Source organism: Erithacus rubecula (genome assembly GCF_903797595.1).
Source record: "Erithacus rubecula genome assembly, chromosome: 13".
Taxonomy (NCBI): Eukaryota; Metazoa; Chordata; class Aves; order Passeriformes; family Muscicapidae; genus Erithacus; species Erithacus rubecula.
In genome coordinates this window covers 8,081,699-8,099,892 of record NC_136665.1, presented here as the reverse complement: position 1 = coordinate 8,099,892, position 18,194 = coordinate 8,081,699, and the positions used below count along the sequence as shown (strand labels likewise).

General features: G+C 35.6%; 1 protein-coding gene across 4 annotated transcripts in view; it reads left to right on the top strand.

Moving 5' to 3' along the window:
- ERC2 (ELKS/RAB6-interacting/CAST family member 2) overlaps positions 1-18,194 on the top strand; it is a 400,862-nt gene that overhangs the window by 261,274 nt on the left and 121,394 nt on the right. For all 4 annotated transcript variants that reach the window (XR_013775763.1, XR_013775764.1, XR_013775765.1 and 1 more), the window contains one exon: positions 5,460-5,607. Coding sequence is in view for 1 of the 4 variants with exons in the window: in XM_079317392.1 (XP_079173518.1) it covers positions 5,460-5,607 (148 nt within the window). In the remaining 3 variants the exon portion in view is untranslated. The remainder of the gene's footprint in view (positions 1-5,459; positions 5,608-18,194) is intronic.

Below are 18,194 nucleotides of genomic sequence, written 5' to 3'. Positions count from 1 at the left end.
CTTTTTGTTTGTTTAAGATGTATCTCTATTATCAGATTAATGATTGATCATTCCTGCAAGGAAAGGAATCTTTTTATTTGACTATCACTGAGGAATGGCCCTTATCATTACACCTTGGCTAGATATTAGGAGGAGAAAATTTGCTGTTTTCTTCTGCAATTTATGGACATTGCATCTTGCTCTGTGTGACATGGATATAGGAAAAAGAAGTTCTCTTTCAATTTGATGTAGCATTATTTGTTTTTGTTATCATGTTGTCATTCATAGACTATTCCTTGTAGTTTTTCCCAATGTTTTCTCATCATTTCTCTGCCTTTTTCCACATTTTTCAGAGAATATTATCAGTATTTGCAGCTAAGATCTTTTGTGTAGATGAAAAGACTCACTTCTGCCTCGCAATCTATTTTTGTTTTTACTTCTTAATATGGTACTTGCCTTATTCACAGCAAATCATCAATGTGGAATTTCTCCTTACTTTTTTAGACAGCATCTTTTTTTGTAAAGATCCATTTTATTTCTGTCTTCGTGGCACTTGAAAATCCTCCCAATCTGAAGCCTTGTTGAAATGTAACAAGTAGATTTTCTAGTCCATCATTTGTTAGTTAATGCAAACATTATACAAACTGGAATTTTGGATAGAGCACAACTTGTGTAAATTAATGAATTCCTGGCCATCAGAGTGGGATGGCTGCAGTCAGGGGATTGCAGTCAGTTTTGCTTTTCCAGAGAAAAGTTTTCCCTCCTCTCCTTGCAATAAGCAGCATATTATAGTGGAAAATAGATAAGTTGGGAATCCTAGGAATTACTTTAAGCAGGAGAAAGGAAAATGTACAGAATAATTATCAATTTGGAGCATTTACTGTTAGGTTAAACATGTATTTTTTTAATTTGAGAATTTACTTTTACTGTGAAAAGTTAGAGTGATTTTTTTTTTTTTTTTGGTGTTAAAAATACTACCATGTTATTTGTATAACAGATTAGTTTGCCAAAAAAAGAGAGGAAAAACTACTAATAACAAAAGGGATTACTCTTTATAAATATTACTGTTAAAGAATGTCATTTAATCCACTGATCTAATAAATTATTTTAAAATGTATTTTATTGCTATAATTTATTAAACAATAAGGAGACATTTTGGCTGCAAATAGTGATAACATCTCTGTAGAACTGTATTTGGATAGTAATTTATTTTCCTGACACAGTAGATAATTAGGAATTATAAATTATGCTTACACTCTTAGGCACGTTAGCTGAGAGTATATCAGGCTGTATGTTGTCCTTGGTGCCAGTTCAGGTCTTGATTTTCAAAAATTCTTGCTCTAAAACTGATGATGAGTTTCATTTTCTAGCAGCAAAGTTGAAGTATATGACTTACCTGAGAGATTTGGGTAAAAACCTTGCCACCAGTTTGCATTTTTTAATGAAGTTACTTCATGTTTGTAGGTGAGAATATCATTATTGTCCACTTTGCTGGCATCCTAACCTTGTTCCTAGTGGCCAGATAATCTCATTTCAGATGTTTGCTGCAAAACAGTGATGTTAATTTTTTAGTAAGGTCACTGGATAAATAAAATAAATTGTTTCTGTCCATGAAGTTTTGTTCTTCTGTAGGAAACTTGAAGTATGGTGACAGGTGAGCATCACAACTTTCACAGATGTGGGTAAAGTAGTGTGTAGTATGTAATAAATGGGATATGATAATGCAGAGATCCTGATCTGTCCTGAGAGGCAGCTTCATAAATGCTTGGATCTCTTCACTTCCAGTGCTTCACAAATGTGGGCAAGGTCTTTTTCAGCCTCTGTCTTCCAGGGATTTGGTGGGGGCTGGATCCTGGGCCATGCAGAGTAAAGGAGGATATGGCTTTCCTCAGGTGCTCTGTCAGAGCCTGCATCTTTATTTTGTACTCTGAATAATAATAGTAAAATCTGTTGGGCTTCTCTGTCTTCCCTCTGTACAGAAGCAGTTATTTAACAAGAATTAAAGCACCCAACATGTCATGTGGTAGAACACACAGCCCAGCTGTGCCAGCCTCTTGTTAACCCAGATGCCTGGTTAAATGCCACTTGTGTTTGAGTTGCTGCTGTTCAGATTATCCATGTTAATAAACATGGATAGTTTTCTGGCACGTGCAGGAATGTGTCTGTGCAGACAGGAGCTGTGCCCACCCTGGGCAGGCTGTGTGAGCCATGAAGCCACCAGCACATTGTGTGGCACTGTGCCCCAGCTAAAACACCTTGTTTCAGATAAGTGAGGCTTTGCAGCTTCTGAGCAGAGGCTGACTCACATTTGGGAGGCTCCAGGAGTGCTGGCAGTGTGAGTTTGCATTTGATGTGTTCATCAGTTCACATGGCTGGGGAAGCACTTCCACAGAAATCCCTCCCTCCTATGGAGCAGTCTCTCCACATTCAGAGGTTTAGGGCTTCCCAGCTCCAACTAAATGAACTATGAAGATAAGATTTAAAAAATATGTTGTCAATAATTTTGGGGGAGCAGTTCAAACATATATGTGCTGTGAGTTTGATTCAAATCTTGGAGTGTCTCAGTGGACCACTTGTGGTGTCATTTGACAGCAGCTATTTCACATGACTATGAACCATCATTTCCTGGAAGTGCTTGATGTGAGTCATTATTTCCTGGAATAAAGTGGTTGGTTACATATTTTCCCAAACATTTTCCCAAGATAGGCAAATCCCCATCAGCTGAGAAAATACATGCTAAGGTCTGCAAAATATTGTGGGTTTGGGGCTGCAGAATCCAGGGTGCAGATTTTTCAAAGCTTGTTGACTGCCTTTCCTCTCCCATGAAAGGTTTCACCTCATCTGTTACTTTAAAGTGGAGTGGAGAATGTTGCACAGCTGAACAGTTAAGATCACAAGAATGTGTGATCATTTTGGCTGGCAATGCAAAAAATATGGATGTGACTGAATCCTATTATCAGATGTTGAAATGATACCAAATAATTCAGTACTTCTGACTCATTTTTCTCACTAGTCAGGTTTGTGTTGTTACGGCCAATTTAGAGGCAGTGACATGATCTAAACTTCAGAGAAGTAAAATTTCAGTATAGCTTCGTGTCGTTTTCAATCTTTAATTTAAACCTTTTATTCCATTTTTGGCTTTTTACAGCTGTAATATGTGTTAAATAACTATATATCATTAAAAAACTCATGGGTGACAAGTATTTACTATGGAATTTGCTATTAGAGAGCAGACATACTATATTGGGGCTGGCTGGCATGGAGGTAACCTACACAGCTTAAGAATGAACTTAAATATATTTGGAAACCTTGGAAATTCTGAGATGCAGATTCCTTTAACATTTCTTTAACAATGAAAATAGGTATGTTTTGATGGTAATATTAATGTTTGTCTTCAGGTATTATAACTGGAACATTGTTACACTTCTAACTCACTTTTTCTCTAATTTTATGACAGTGTGCTCTCAGAAAACTGCAGAGGGGTGAATCTTATTTAATTTGGAAGAACATATTTTATGCCTGTATGAAACAGCAATATGCTGTTTCTTTTTCTTTGGCTTTAAAGTCACAGAATACCTTTATTTCTGTCAGAGAAGTTGTGTTATCACACCTGACATGTGTGAGGGTGGTGAGGTCCTGGCACAGGGTGCCCAGAGCAGCTGTGGCTGCTCCATCCCAGGAATGTCCAGGGCCAGGCTGGAGGGGGCTTGGAGCACCTGGGACAGTGGAAGGTGTCCTGCTCATGGTGGGGTGGCACTGGCTGGGCTTTAGGGTCCCTCCCAACCCAAACCATCCCATGATTTTATGATAAATTGCTTGCTTCCTGCAAGTTCAGAGGAAATCAGTAGAGTAGCAAATCACTTTTTCCTGTTTTGGTGCATTAAAAATTTGATATTTTAATGAAAATGTTATGGAATAGGTACTTGGGCACAACATATAAACAAACTGGAAATCTTTTACAAATTACTACACAGCAATTTTTATGCATTATTAAGAGGTTTATAGAAGAATAATATACCTATATTTCATTTCAAATTATCATTATGGATATGCAACCACTCTGATACATGTTTTTTGTTTTATATTGGTTATTTAAAATAATTCATAGCTATAATTTAAATTAAGACTGTTGGAGACTTATGACATTCTCTTTTAAACATCATTTAAGTGAGATTTGAATGAACAAGACAGAATAATAAATGAGACTATTAAAGTGTATGAATAAAATGCAACTGTTTATCTAAAATTGATCCATGTCGCATAACTTCGACTAAAATAAATGAGTTGTTTTTCTTTGACTCCATCAGAAATATTGTCCTATAAATATTTATATTAATGCATTAGGAACTTTGAAATAAAAGTGAAATAACTTTCTTGACATTTTTGCTGGCAAGCAAAGGACTGTGAGAATTCCAAACTTTTAGCTCACCTTGACTGTATGAAGTTCACGAGCCATATTCTTACATTTACTAGGAGTTGGAGCCTAAGGTTAATTTATGATTCATTTATCCATGTTTATTTTTTAATGATTGATCTTATATAGTTCTGGGAAAAGGCACAGGCCATAACATATTCTTTCCTAAAAGAATTGGGTATTATGTGCTCTTTCTTGGCTGATAAGTCATAGTCTGTCACTGAATACATTGCAGAAGGTGAATATATTTGTTTTATTTATGAAATTAAGGGACAGATTATGTCTTTGCCAAAGCATGAGCTTTTTAAGATATAAGATACTGCAAAATCTGTTCTTTCAACTGCATGTTGTAAAAAATTGCCTTTGTCTTATGTCCTCACAAACTATTTGTGATGTGGCCCTGAGAGTGTCTGTGTTATCCAATGCATGTCTGATGCTGTAAGATTCTGTTTCTGCTCTAAAATTGAGGGGTCAAGATTGCAAAGGAAATGATTTCTCATGAACAATTGGATCACAAAGCTTGTATTTTACTTTTAGAAATATATTTTAGTGTCCACACAGTGAATAATAATAAGTCCATAGGAAAACACATCAGTAAATATGAGGAAGATATCCAGAGATTCCTGCACCGAGGACCCTAGGCTACCAATTTAACAAGATAATAGAAAAATGGCTTTTATCTATATCACTTTGCTTTCTGTTTTTCAGTCTCTGTGATCTGCATAAGTCAAAATAGATTTGTGTAAGGTATTCTAGAATTTGGGAAAGTGAATTGCAAAAAAAATCCAAGATTTTTTAAAGCAAGAAATTTCACAGAGTTATTGTTAGATCTCATATTGTAGTAAAGTAGACTGAGATAGATGGTTGATGAAGCAAATAATGAAAAGTCTATAAAGAGAAATGTTTGGCTAATTAGTTTATTTCATGATTAGGTTAGACCAGCCAGTGTTTGCTCTTTAGAGTGTCCAGAAGTGATTGAAAGAAACCTCTCACATAGTGTGGTATAGTAGCATATATTCTGTTTAAAAGAGAATGTAACAATTCTAATTTTATTTTTTTTCATCAGACAGGAAGCTTTGCTTGCTGCAATTAGTGAAAAAGATGCAAATATTGCCTTGCTTGAACTGTCTGCTTCAAAGAAAAAGAAGACTCAAGATGAAGTAATGGCTCTGAAACGAGAGAAGGACAGATTAGTGCATCAGTTAAAACAGCAGGTGGGGAGACATTGCTTTTCATACTCTCTTGGCAACAGAAAATTGACACTATTTTCATTTGTGCTGTTTTATGCTGATGCCCTTTTGGAGGTGTTCAAGGCAGGTCTGACATGGGACAGCAGTTGCACAAGGTGGGATGTGTTCCATTAAAGTGTTTATTGCTTCTCTGGAGTTGTTGAAAATAAGCTGCACATTTGCTTGGCTCATATTATATATAGCCAAAGCATTTTTTTTTTCCCTCTTCATGTAGTTTCCAACCTTAATTCTGTGAGAGAGGACAGCAGATGCTCTTTGCATAAAGCAAGATCTGTCCATTCTATTGACTCTTTTTAACCTCCTCTTGTTCAGTTATTTGCTTATATCTTGTAAAATGATTGTGTTTTCAGAAGGCTTCAGGCTTTCTGAGCGGTTATCTAGAAATTTTGATTTTCCTTAAAATTAATTTTCAAACAGGTAAAAATCACTGTGTCTTCAATACTATAAGTCAATCGAGGTTTAAATAAGAACCACATAGTTAAAGACTCTCTAAAAACAGTTATTATCACATATGTTCTGGCCATGATGCAGATGTGCCTCAGGTCAGTCAGCTGCCCAGGAGACATTTCACCAAAATTTATATGATAAATAGGCAGATATGCTTCATGCTTTTTGTCACTTCATCCCACTGTGCTGCAGCAGAGCAGATAATATTGGGTTCCAAATAGTTTTAGGGATTTTTGTTTTGCTTTGGAAAAGAGAGGGTACTCATTTTCTTTTTTAGATAGCTTCCTTTTTTACCTTCATCTTAGGTTACTGAAGAGTAAATGGATACACCCTTTTGCCATGTTCCATGATACCTATCATGGATATTTTAAAAATGTTCATCAGAGAACTGGGCAACTGTTTTGTTGTTGTGCTTGGGTTTTTTTAAGCTATTGCTGGAAAATATTCAAAACATTGATAACTTTGTTCAGACAGAGTAAGAAGAGAAGAGGATTGCAGAGAAGCATTGTGTTGGATAACTTCAGTTAGAATTGTAACCAAATACTTCAAATACCTCCATTATTTCTAGTGATAAAGATCTTCAGTAAAGCTATTTAACTAGATTAAATTGATGCCAAAATAATCTCCCTGTTATCTCAGACACCACAAGAAAAGAGTCACCAGCAGCAGGAATGTGGTTTAACTAGGTCACCCCTCTATTACACTTGAGAATTATCTGATAATAAAAGTTGTAGACTTCACTCATACTTCTTTAATCCCTTTGTGGGGAGCCAGTGTCAGCCCCCCGAGGTTTCTCATGTGCACCCACCACCAAGGCTTGGTGATGCTGTCCCTGGAGCTCTTTCTGAGTCACAGGAACTTCACTGAATGATCAGCTGCAGCATCACTTGTTTTCTGCTGCTCTTATTTGTCCCATGCTCCATTTCCACAGCTGTTACACTGCTGAGAGAGAGAATTCAAAAAAGCCCAACTTCTCCAGCCTAATGGGATCATCAAAGGAGAAATATTTATAAATATTGAAAGATGAATCACTAGATAATGCTAAATATTAACATAAAGCCCTGCATTCATCCCTGTTATATACTATAAGGGGAATTTTTGCTTTGAGAGGCAAAATAGCATGTTGGTCCATGATAAAAAAAAATATATATATATCTATATTCCTCTCATATATATCCACATTTTCTGGCGTTTCTGAATGTCACACACATTGTAAACTCCTATTAGAACATTGATTTTAAAGTAATTTGTCACAATTTTTCACACTACAAAAGAAAAAGAGGCATCTTAGAGAAATGAAATATTCTGCCTTTGTCAGAAAATGAGAATATTTATGATTTATTTTAATAAAGCTGGAGATAGGCATATCCCATTTTAAAAATTAAAATGTTATTTATATGAATGAGTTGAGCCATCTTTTTATGAATTGTGACTGTGTGAGTTTAAATAAAAGTTCTGTTATGTTTAAGCTGGGAGAGAATTGTTTTTATGTCAAAACCTAAATAACCTAAAAAAATTATTTGCATCACAGTATTTAATTGTAATGATATAAATACAATTTAGCAGCAGCAATCTATCAGTTAAATATTTATTGTTTAGTGCTTAAATAATTGGGAGGCATAGTAATACACTCCCAGCAAAACAAAACCACTGGAATTGCTTGGATCCATACACCAAATGCTGTATTTTGAGAGCTGTAGAACTCTGTAGTAGGCTTTAAAAAAATGTCTCAGAAATACAGTATTAAACAAAATTACCATGTGGGCTTGACTGAGTGGTTACATAATGTGGATAATCACCCTGGCCAAGATTCCTTTTGAGAATTCTGAGAAGCTATTTTAAGATAAATTTGTACAGTGATGCAATCCTTCATGAAATAATTAGCTAAAAAGTCCATTTTTAGAACATCTCAAGAGATTTTGGTGAGAGCAGAAGACGCTGCTGTTACTGATTCATCCTGAACTTGGATACTGTGAGAAAATTTCCTGGTTGTCTCTCTTCACTTTGGGATACAGTGCCAAAAATGTAAGTGCAGTTGGCCAAAATGCAAGGTCTTCTAACTCCTTGAGAGCATTTTATTTTTCTTCTCAAAACATGAAATTAGAAACCTTTCCAGTGCTTTCAGGGCTGCAGGTGTAGAGAATACTCTGGCCAGAGGCAAAGCTGGTGTTTGGCAGAGTTTTCAGTTTTTTAGTTCACTGCTCTATATTTCATCACATCAACATATTGCTAATGCAACAAAAAGGGTAAGAAACAATCAAGGAATTTAACAAATGTGTGTAATCACACTTCCTCAGCAAACTAACAACTAGCAATATTTTGCTCCTGCATGCAATACACAGAATTATTTCTTACTAATAACCCTGTAAATATTTTAAAAAGCTCTTTCAGCAGCAAATGAATAAAGTGGAATTGTAAGCAGCATGTTGCATTCCATTTACTGTTCTAGTTAAGTACTTCAGAAAACTTGCTGCTGTGCTATTATGGTGGTGACATCAAGCATTCAAGAATAACAAAATACCCCAAATTGCATTCTCCCTGATACATTAATTCAGCTTTATTGCACTGTGTATTTTATGATATTGAAAGTGTTTATATTACTGTATGAGAAAAAGAATATGATTAGAAGTTGTTGTGATTGTGATTATTCTGGCAGCCCAAAACATTGTTATGAATCACTGTGAATTAATTAAGTGCATTTAAGCTCTCTATATGTTTAACAAGTGTGGGAGCAAAAAAAGTCATGCAAAGGTTTCTTGCAGTGTAGACATTGTCAAATGTAGCACTTGTGGACAGCAGCCACTCTAGTGCTGACTCCTAATCACTGTTGCTTTGGTTTCTGATGTTGTACTAACTTAATCTTCCTGATTGCCTTGAGTTTCACAGGTGGGAATATTGTGGGACCACATAATTTTATTTTTCCTCTTGTTGTTGCTATTATTGTTGTTATTATTGTATTGCTGCTGTGTTGTTTACACAGATCTGCTTCAAAAAGACATTTAGTGTGCAGTTGAATCCAAGTATTCAGCAAGTATTATATCCAAGTATTTACAGTGAGGAGAATCCATGTTAATAAGCCATTCACATGGGTGTTGCAGACATAATTGACCACTCTGCTTCATTTTTATCCCTTCAGTTTATGGTTTACTATTACTCATAATATTGGTCTTGTTCAAGCTTTATAAGCACCTACTTTTGAACAAAAGAGAAGTCTGAGGCCCTTAAGTTTTAGTTTTATTTTTGTTGCACTTATGCTACACAGTATAAATATGCACTTAGCTTTGTTTATTTTGGACAGGTAAGCATAGATGTCCTATAACTTCATAATCAGCCTGGTAGTATTTTCCTTAAAAGTTCTCAGAAAATGTAGTAAAAGCCTTTTACTCTCTGATTTTAAATGTGTTCAGATCCCATTTATGTCAATTGAAGATATTCAATGGCCTTACATCTTAAAAATCTTTTTAGTGTATCCTTTTCTATTAATTAGAAATATCCTAAAGTAATATTTCTGCATGTCTTAACACTGGGATTTATTCTCCTAATTTTTAGCCTGATTTTTGAATCTGTGTTTTTGAACATGGATCACGACAGTCATTGCAATTGAACTGCATCTTAATTTTGCCCAGTGCAGATTCCTGTGGGGGTGAAAGGGCAAGGTGCCACTTTCCCTGTAGCTTAACACAAGAGGGGCACAAGTAGGAAAGGCAATGAGTGACTGTAGCTTTGCCTGAACAACTTAGTTGATTCAAAAGACATTCTGTGTTGGAAAATTACTCAAAATGTTGGCAGTGCTCTCATAACACTTTTCACATATTCTCAGTAAGATTTGACAATTTATGTTATAAAATTTGATGGACTCGGGTCATAGCTGGATATGGCATCACTTTTTCCTCCTTATCCTCTCAGGAATCCAAAGTCTTTTTAATGGTATTTTTACACAAGCCTTTTTCAATGAGAGGGGCTTCTTTTGCCTGTAGCAGTCTGCCCCAGAAAGCACCATGGGCTTGGTACATAAGCTCTTTCTTGCTTTAAAATCTGCTTCTGTTTGTTCTCTTTTCAGAGTTTTTTGATTATGGAAGGATCTGTGTCACAACTTAAGCCTGGTCATGGCTCAAGGCAGCCTTTTTTCACTGGTGATAATCTGGTTTTGAGCTTTTCCTAGAACTTTGTTCAGACAAATGGTTTAACTTCACTGAGACTAAATATCTTAAATGGAAAAAGTAGGTAATGCAGATATAAAATAATGTCTATATTAATACTGGAACTTTTGTAATTCTGGATCTGGCTTGCTTGGTAGGTGAAAATGGTTTTTAAGTATCTCAAATAAGAATAGTGAATATCTCCATTATAACAATCTGAGCTCCCAAGCCAAAAGGATTTTTCTCCATGTGACATATTTTAAACAAATCCTTATATTCTACTGCAATGTACCCCATGATAATAAGACTAAATATAGTTTAACATTTGATCTCAAATGCAGTGCTAAGTAGCCAGCTATTAAAAAAATACTGTAAAAACTGGGTGTCAGATGTTTCTGATGCTGTAATTGTGACTAAAACTGCTAATTCTTACAATCCACCATCAAAAAGAAATTGGTACTATGTAAGGTGTCTTTATTAAGCATATCAAGACAGCTCAAGACTCCATTTCAGTCCATATTTCAATATACAACCCATGTATTGAAATGTATGTTTTATTTAGCCATTTTTGTTGCATACAATGGAAGAAATGTAGTAATTTCAACTTAAGTTGTATTTTATTCATGATACAAATGGGAGTCCTGGGCTTGGTATTGAAATTGTAAAAATTGCAGCTGAAACTCACTATTCAGACATTAAAATAGGTGAGAAATGACCAGTGCTGCTAACCAGAGATTTGAAGGCTTTTCTAAGGTCTTATTTAGCTGAAGTTTCTGATTCATGTCTGGTTTTAAATAATTATTATGGGGAAGTATCTTTTTAATGAGTTATTTCCTGTTGTAAAAAGGAAAAAAGAACCTTCCTTCTTCCGTTGCTTGTCTGTTTTTAGTAGGACCTGGCCTGAGATGTCCTCAGGCAGCTTCAGAGCTTTAATTATGCTTTTTAACCCACTTTTTTGTGTCTATGTTCTTACATACTTCTGTGTAATTACCAAGTTTAGTAGTAAGACTGAGACAAATACCTTTAGCATGACTTGAGCCTATACATTACTGAGTATGCTGTATTATTACAAGATATTTCCTGTGCTTCAAGCCATACTTTTAACTCACAGAGCTTTAAAAGACTTCAAAACCACAAATTCTAAATGCAGGAAAATGCACATGAAGAGTCAGAGGGGCCATGTTCAACTCAACATAGCTTTGTTTAATCACAAGTGTCAGAAAAGTTGAAGTTTGGCCTCAGTACTTTAGATAAGTGTCTGCTTGGCACTTGGAAGTGCTGCCTGTCTCCATCTGCCAAGTGTCCAACATCCCAGCTGGTGTTTGGGAGGCTGTTGTCCTTCAGCTGGTGAAGAGGGAGGCTTACTCTGAGCTTTAGCTTCTTTCAGGGTAAGTCAGTCACATTTTGTCATCTTGCAAAGCAGCAGGTGTAATGGTTGTCCATGGCAGTTAAATAGTGCTCTAATTAAAGAAGAACTGAAGTGTCTGTAGAGCTTCTATGCTCATGTTCAACACTAAATTACCAGACCTGAGTCTTTGAAAAGACTTACATGGAATTTGCTTTGCAGTGCTGCAGAGGAATTGGAGTATTAATTTGTCCAGCAATTGATTTTGTATTTTCCCTGGCAGAAATGTTGGATTTAATGAAAACTTGGAAAATAGTCAGTGCCTTTTCTTAATCCCTGTTTTCTGTCCTGTGAGGGCAGACAGAGCCTGAACGTGAACTGCTCTGGGTTACATGTTACAGATGATAAGAATTCTAAGATTTAAATGTAAAAACACCATGTCAGTTAAGTTTAGCATATAAATAAATATTGATGTGGAAACAAAAAATATGTATACTTCCCTAGCGTGAAAACTTGACTGTGTTCCTTATATCATATGGAACAGTCTTATCAATAATAAGGTAAAACCTAAAAAGAGTTAAATGCAGAGTAGCCAAGCTTTTCTGCAGTAAGCTATCATGCACACTCTGAGCCTGCATGCATCCTGTCTCTCACACTTTCCAAGACAAGTCATACACTATAACAGGAAAAGAAAAACATGCTTATTAGTCCATTTGGAATTTTAACAGGGAAAAAATTGTGTTCTTCAAAGGAGGCAGGAAACAAAGCAGCAAAACCCATGTTAAAATGTAGTTAAGAGTAAGAATATAAGAACAGATTACATTACAGGGATGTTATAAAAAGAAAATGCATAATTAAAGCACTCAGTAAAACATAACACTGCCCCACAGTGATGCATTCCAACACCCATACAGTTATGATTATCATACTTATTTAGCAGTGGAGTTGCTGGTTAGTTAACATACTGCAATGTTTTTGTTATCTTTCACTTAATGATGAGTGCTTGCAAACTTAAGTGTCTTACCCTCTTTTTTTTTTTTTTTTTTTCCATTGGAGTTTTATTGATATCTCAAACCTCCCTGCATGGGCAGCAAAGAAGCCTAAGTAGAATATTATTGCATATTTATACTTACTGAAGGCAAGAGTATGATTTATTTTGGAAATAGCATGATGCTGTTAGTATTATGCTGTTAAAAGTGACCTAAATAATTAGCATAAAGTAATACAATCTCTGGAAGTTGAAGTCCACTTCTTCCATGCAACTCTAATGCTGGCAAAAGATCCTTCAAAGCAAAAACTGGTTAACAGATCCTCTGGCTTGTGGAATAACAACACTTCTGTCAAAGCCATACTTGGTGGGTGTGTTTTAGCAATTTGTCTCATTTAATAATGTAAATTCAAGAAGAGTGCTACCATTAAAAATGGAGCAGTCTCAGGGTTTGGCTTTCTAGCAATAGCCTTGGAATTTTCTTCTACAGCTGGATAGTTAGTGAAACAGTGCCCCAAAGTATATCAAGAAGTTTTAACAAAAGTTTAAACTGAAACATTGCAAAGAAATCTCTCCCAAGTGTCTTTTCTAGATGGCAAATTAATCTCACTCTTTGGCTTATTTCCACATCACTTGGGCAGGATGCAGGTATCTCTGTAGGCTTGAGATGCTAAAAGCAGGTGGAACAATGGCAGTGAGGTTGAACATGATTTTTTGGAGGCTCCAAGGTTGAAAGTTGAACTTGTTATTTTTGATCTCAGAAAAAATTAATTTAATTATCATGAGACAAGAGAAGGAGAATAAAGGAAAAGTTGCTGAATAGGGTTTAAAAAAATAGAAAAGGATTAGTGTACTTTTTAAAGTTCTGGAAATATAGGCTTTACACAGACTTTAATTTTAAGGTTTTTTTGTAGCTTGTTATGACTCTTGTTATCAGATTAGAAGCATTGGGGATTCTGTGGTGCCTTCTGAAATGCCTTTTGTAGCTACTTTCCAAGATTGTCTTCCTCTGTTACAAAAAAGGGGGTGGTCTACATTTTTTCTATTATAATATTTTTTGGGGTTTTAATAAGAAAATGCACTGCTTTTAAAAAGTCATGATTTTGTGCAAACTTTTATAGTCCCTTAAAAAATTGTGAGTGACAAGTGTAATTTCTTGAACTTTAGGCATTTGGGGTCAAGTACAACATTTGCTGTCCAACATTTAATGAACTGTAACTTGCCAAATAACAAATCCACTATAAATTGTATTCCATGACAGTTGGTAACATCTGAGTTGTGCAGCAGCAGAAATGGTAAGAAATTCTTCTCTTGTCTTCAGATGACAACAATTTTCAAAGAAGGTACAAAAATATTGTTCTAATGTGAAAACTGATTTTATTTGGAGAGAGTAAGGCCAGAGCTGGCTTAATTAACAAATATTTTGTTAACCATCTGTTAATGCAACTCAGGCCTGAAGCACTGGATCCATAAAAGAAAACCAATTGCAGTTGCACATGCTTCCATTAAATCTAGATTTATTCCAATAAGTTCATGCAGCTTCTGGATAAGCTTGGCAAACTCTGGAGCCTGAAAATGCAATTTTTTAGGTCATTGCCTTTTTCTGTTTTCTAAAATATTGTCCCAGGAGAAAAAAGATAAAATCACCTATTATTAAAAATCATGGAACTAAATGCCTGCCATGTGAAGTTTTCAGTGTTTTTTTTGTGGAAATATTAAAATGCTTATTTTCAAACAGGGAGAAAAAGAGTTTCTGTGTCATTGAAGACAAGAAAAGGCCATTGCAGAATCAAACCTGGAATGTGGGTCTCTAGATTTTAAATTTTGTGCTTTAAGAATTTGACCCCTGGATAGCTCCAGGACAGCTTGCAGGCCTTATATCTGCCTTCTTCTCATACAGGGAAAAAAATCCTACCCTATTGAAAGTGAATATTCTAGAAATATTTCAAATTCCATTAAATGAAGAGAGTTGAGAAGAAAATCCAACGGAAAGTAATAGCTATTGAATTGTATTACACCTATATCCCAGAGCAACAAATCTTACTATTTTTGCTCATTTGAACCTCATTCATGAGAGTTTCGTTGTTAACTTGATCCAGATGACAGATGAAAGCATAGTTCCCTATTGCCACCTTGCTAAAATATTTTGTAAAAGACAGTTTTAATATTACAGTTTTACAGTTACAGATTGCTGTTAAGCTATTTAGTCTGTTACCAGTCAATCAAAGACTTTCATTTCACTTTGGTATATCCTTGCTTAAACTCAACAGACTTTTAGGAGGACAAGAAATATCTGTCAGTTTTCTTACAGTGCTAGGTCATAAATTCTTTGGTAAGTGGGTTAAAAATTCAGTTACACATACCATTCATGACCTTGACAGCTTAGCAAATAGTGATATTGAATGATCAAAGACAACTGGTTCAAGCCCTAAGGGTTAATATACCTGTGCAAGTAGATCTAAGCTGCTTTTAATTCTTCTATCACTCCTTTATTTCAAAATGGACACAGTAATTTTTGAATGTAGTCAATAAATTAAGAGCAAAAAAAAGTCAACATTGTTTAGACTAGAACTAATAAGGTTGTACATGGTCTTTAGGAGATAGAGTTCATTAGTTGTTGCATTTTACAAGTTAATGTGCTTTTATTTTCTAATACGAATCCAAATTCAGACATGTCCCTTCCCAGGTGTGGGCCTGTTGTTCAAAAAGAACATTGGCATAACAATTTTTTTGGTGAGAGCTGTGGCTGTGTAAGTTTTGTGAAACCATTTTCAGGTTTGAGAGGAGAATGTGAATAAAAGTTTGACCTATGCAATATGACTATTTCAGATAAGGTGTGATGTGTGCAGAGTAACCAGAGGTACACATTGGATATTAGACAGTTTGAATGCACATGTGATCACCACTCTAATTTTCATTAATTGTATGTTTCAAGATTCAATTTCTTGGTCATCTAGAAAAGTCATAGTGAGTAATCACAGAATCACAGAATGTGCTGTGCTTTCTGAAGAAATGTAGGAAAATGTCTGGGGTGTCCTTGAATAGGAGCTTTTCAGGCATGCTGAAGGGGTTGCAGGAAGTGATGGCATTGCCAGGTCACTGTGTGGTGTTTTCCCCTCTCAGGCAGCACTAAAGCAGTCCCTGAACTGTTGAGCTGGCACCCAGACCATGAGGATTTTCCTCTGACTGACAAACCAGTGTCCCAACACGTACACAACCTTCTGTGTGTGCCTGTATGTAGGTGTGGGGTGTGAAGCCCTGGGGTCCTGAACAAATTCCAATGTGGTTTATTAATTCCTTCCTCAGACACAAATATAGTTGGCATTTCAAAGCCTGCTAAATATCAAAAGCTAGCAAAGGGAGAAAACAGAAGCAATGTTACAGATTTTTGTTTAGAAGGATGTGAAAGGACTGTATGTTCCTCAGGATAGCTTTACTTTTGTTCTTCTCCAGAAATCCTCCTGCTTGTCCTCCTCAAAAATCTTGCTTTTAAAAGTTTGAAATCATAAGGTGCTTGTTATATCAAAGCTAAGCAGACCTGGAAATTGCAGTTCAGAGTAGAAGTGTGGCACTAGCAGTAGCTAAAGCAAAGACAAACAGAACAACAAAATTATATTTGCTATCATTTGAAGAGCTAATAAGTGAAAACAAAAAGCTTTTAAAAGCAATATTTTCCCAGGTAAGTTGCATAATTTTAAAAAATTAATGACAGTTACAAGTCATGTCGAAGTTTAGATGGCTTGATGGTTACTTGAGTGGAAATATTTCATATTTCATTTTTATATTTCATGTTTCTTGTATATTTTGCTCCCAGAACAAGCACACTAAAGAAGGCTACTAGAGCATTAACATTACTTTGTGTTAACATTTTGCTGCAATCTGGCATGCAAAAGGAAGAAACATTAGAAGTAGTTTATTTATATTTCAGCACCAAATTAGAAAGATGACATCATTCATTTACAGTTCTTATCCCATGACACGCCTAATCCCCAACACCTCATTACAGAGGACACTTTTAGGATTGCATATCTCATCTTGTTTAACTTTTGCATTCTTTATGGAATACAGTTGAAAGGTAGGAAATTTAAGGCTGTTCATTGATAAGAAAATAAACTAATAAAATTTTAGGAGCTTCCCCAAAGAGGCAGTGTATGACAGTGTTTATAGTAAGTGGCTGATTATTTGTCTATTAATTCTCCATCTTTTCCACTCTCGTTCACAAGGTCTTCCTCTTGGAATCTAAAGACAAACAGATTAACTATGGTTCAGATTTAGATGATCTTTTCAGCAAAATCAGTAGAAACTCACAACTGAAATTCATACAGGTGTTTGCTTCCATCTTCATATTTGGGAGGGAGAAAATGAAATATTTCCAACTGTGCAGATTCTTGTCACTCTATAACATACTGAGAAAATGCTCTTACTGTGCAGTGGAGATGCTCAGAAAGTCTGGCAGTGCACATCTGCCCTGTGATTTTTCCTCTCTCTTTTTCTTGTGGATGGCTTGAGGGTTTGGTTGGGTTAGGTAGATGTTTTTACTTAAACTGAGCACAGCTCCCCTCCTGTAAAGCAGTTTTCTGTGATCCTCTATTGAACATCATCTGAAGTACTTGAGAAACATTGTGACAACTGAAAAAAAATTAGTTACGGAAAAGGCCTTTCAGGATTTCTTAGGATTCTGTGGCTGTTTTCCTTGCATTAGACTTTGTTATAATTGAAATGTTACATAATACGAATATTTTGTTTGCTTTTTTTTTTTTCAAATCCCCTTTCAACTTTAGCAAAAAACATTAATGTTGAGGAATTGAATAGTAATCTCAGAGTTTTACATTTTCAATTAAAATATACTTGCCAGTGAAATTTCCTAAACAGAGACTTTGATATAGGATTGTTGTTGAAGAAAAATCAAATTACAGCAGTCGTGGAAATAAGTTTACCACATACTAACTGTGGGAATGAGTTATCTCATGGGCACTTTGCATTGGAAGGCAGTTAGACCAGTTAATAAGGGAACATACTGAACAAATGAGTTGTGTTCAAATTCATCTGCTTATGTTGGTCCTTTGGAGCTCACTGATGGGGTTTCCATGAATCCTGCTGCCTTGGAGCATGACATCGAGTTAAGGCTGCTGTCTTTCCTTCAGTCAACTGTGTGGTATTAATTGTATATGCCTCTAACTGATTCTTTTAATTTTGGGAGGTCTTTGGGAATTGACAGCATTTTTTTCTGGGTTTTGTTAGTGCAAAATTAATTCAAACTTGATTGCAGTTTAACAGGTTTCCCTGAGAGAGTCCTCAGTCCTGGTACCACGAAGGGAATGACGACTGTGTCCATTGGTATCAGACTATTGGTAGTAAGATATTTTTGGTGTTATGAGCAAGGTTTGAATTATTCAAGTCTATGTATTTCACGGTATGGAATAATTGTAATAGTGATAAAGAGCTGCAATGTATCTTGTTAACCCACGGTGACACAGATTTTATTATCTGTACACAGCTGTAGCTGAAGTGTTGATCTCTTTTTCAAGATCAGTATCTGAGACTTACTTCCATTCAGTAACATGTCAAGTTCCATAATCACTTACTTCTCTAAGTGCCTGTGTCTCCATCACTTAGTTTTCAGATTCATTTT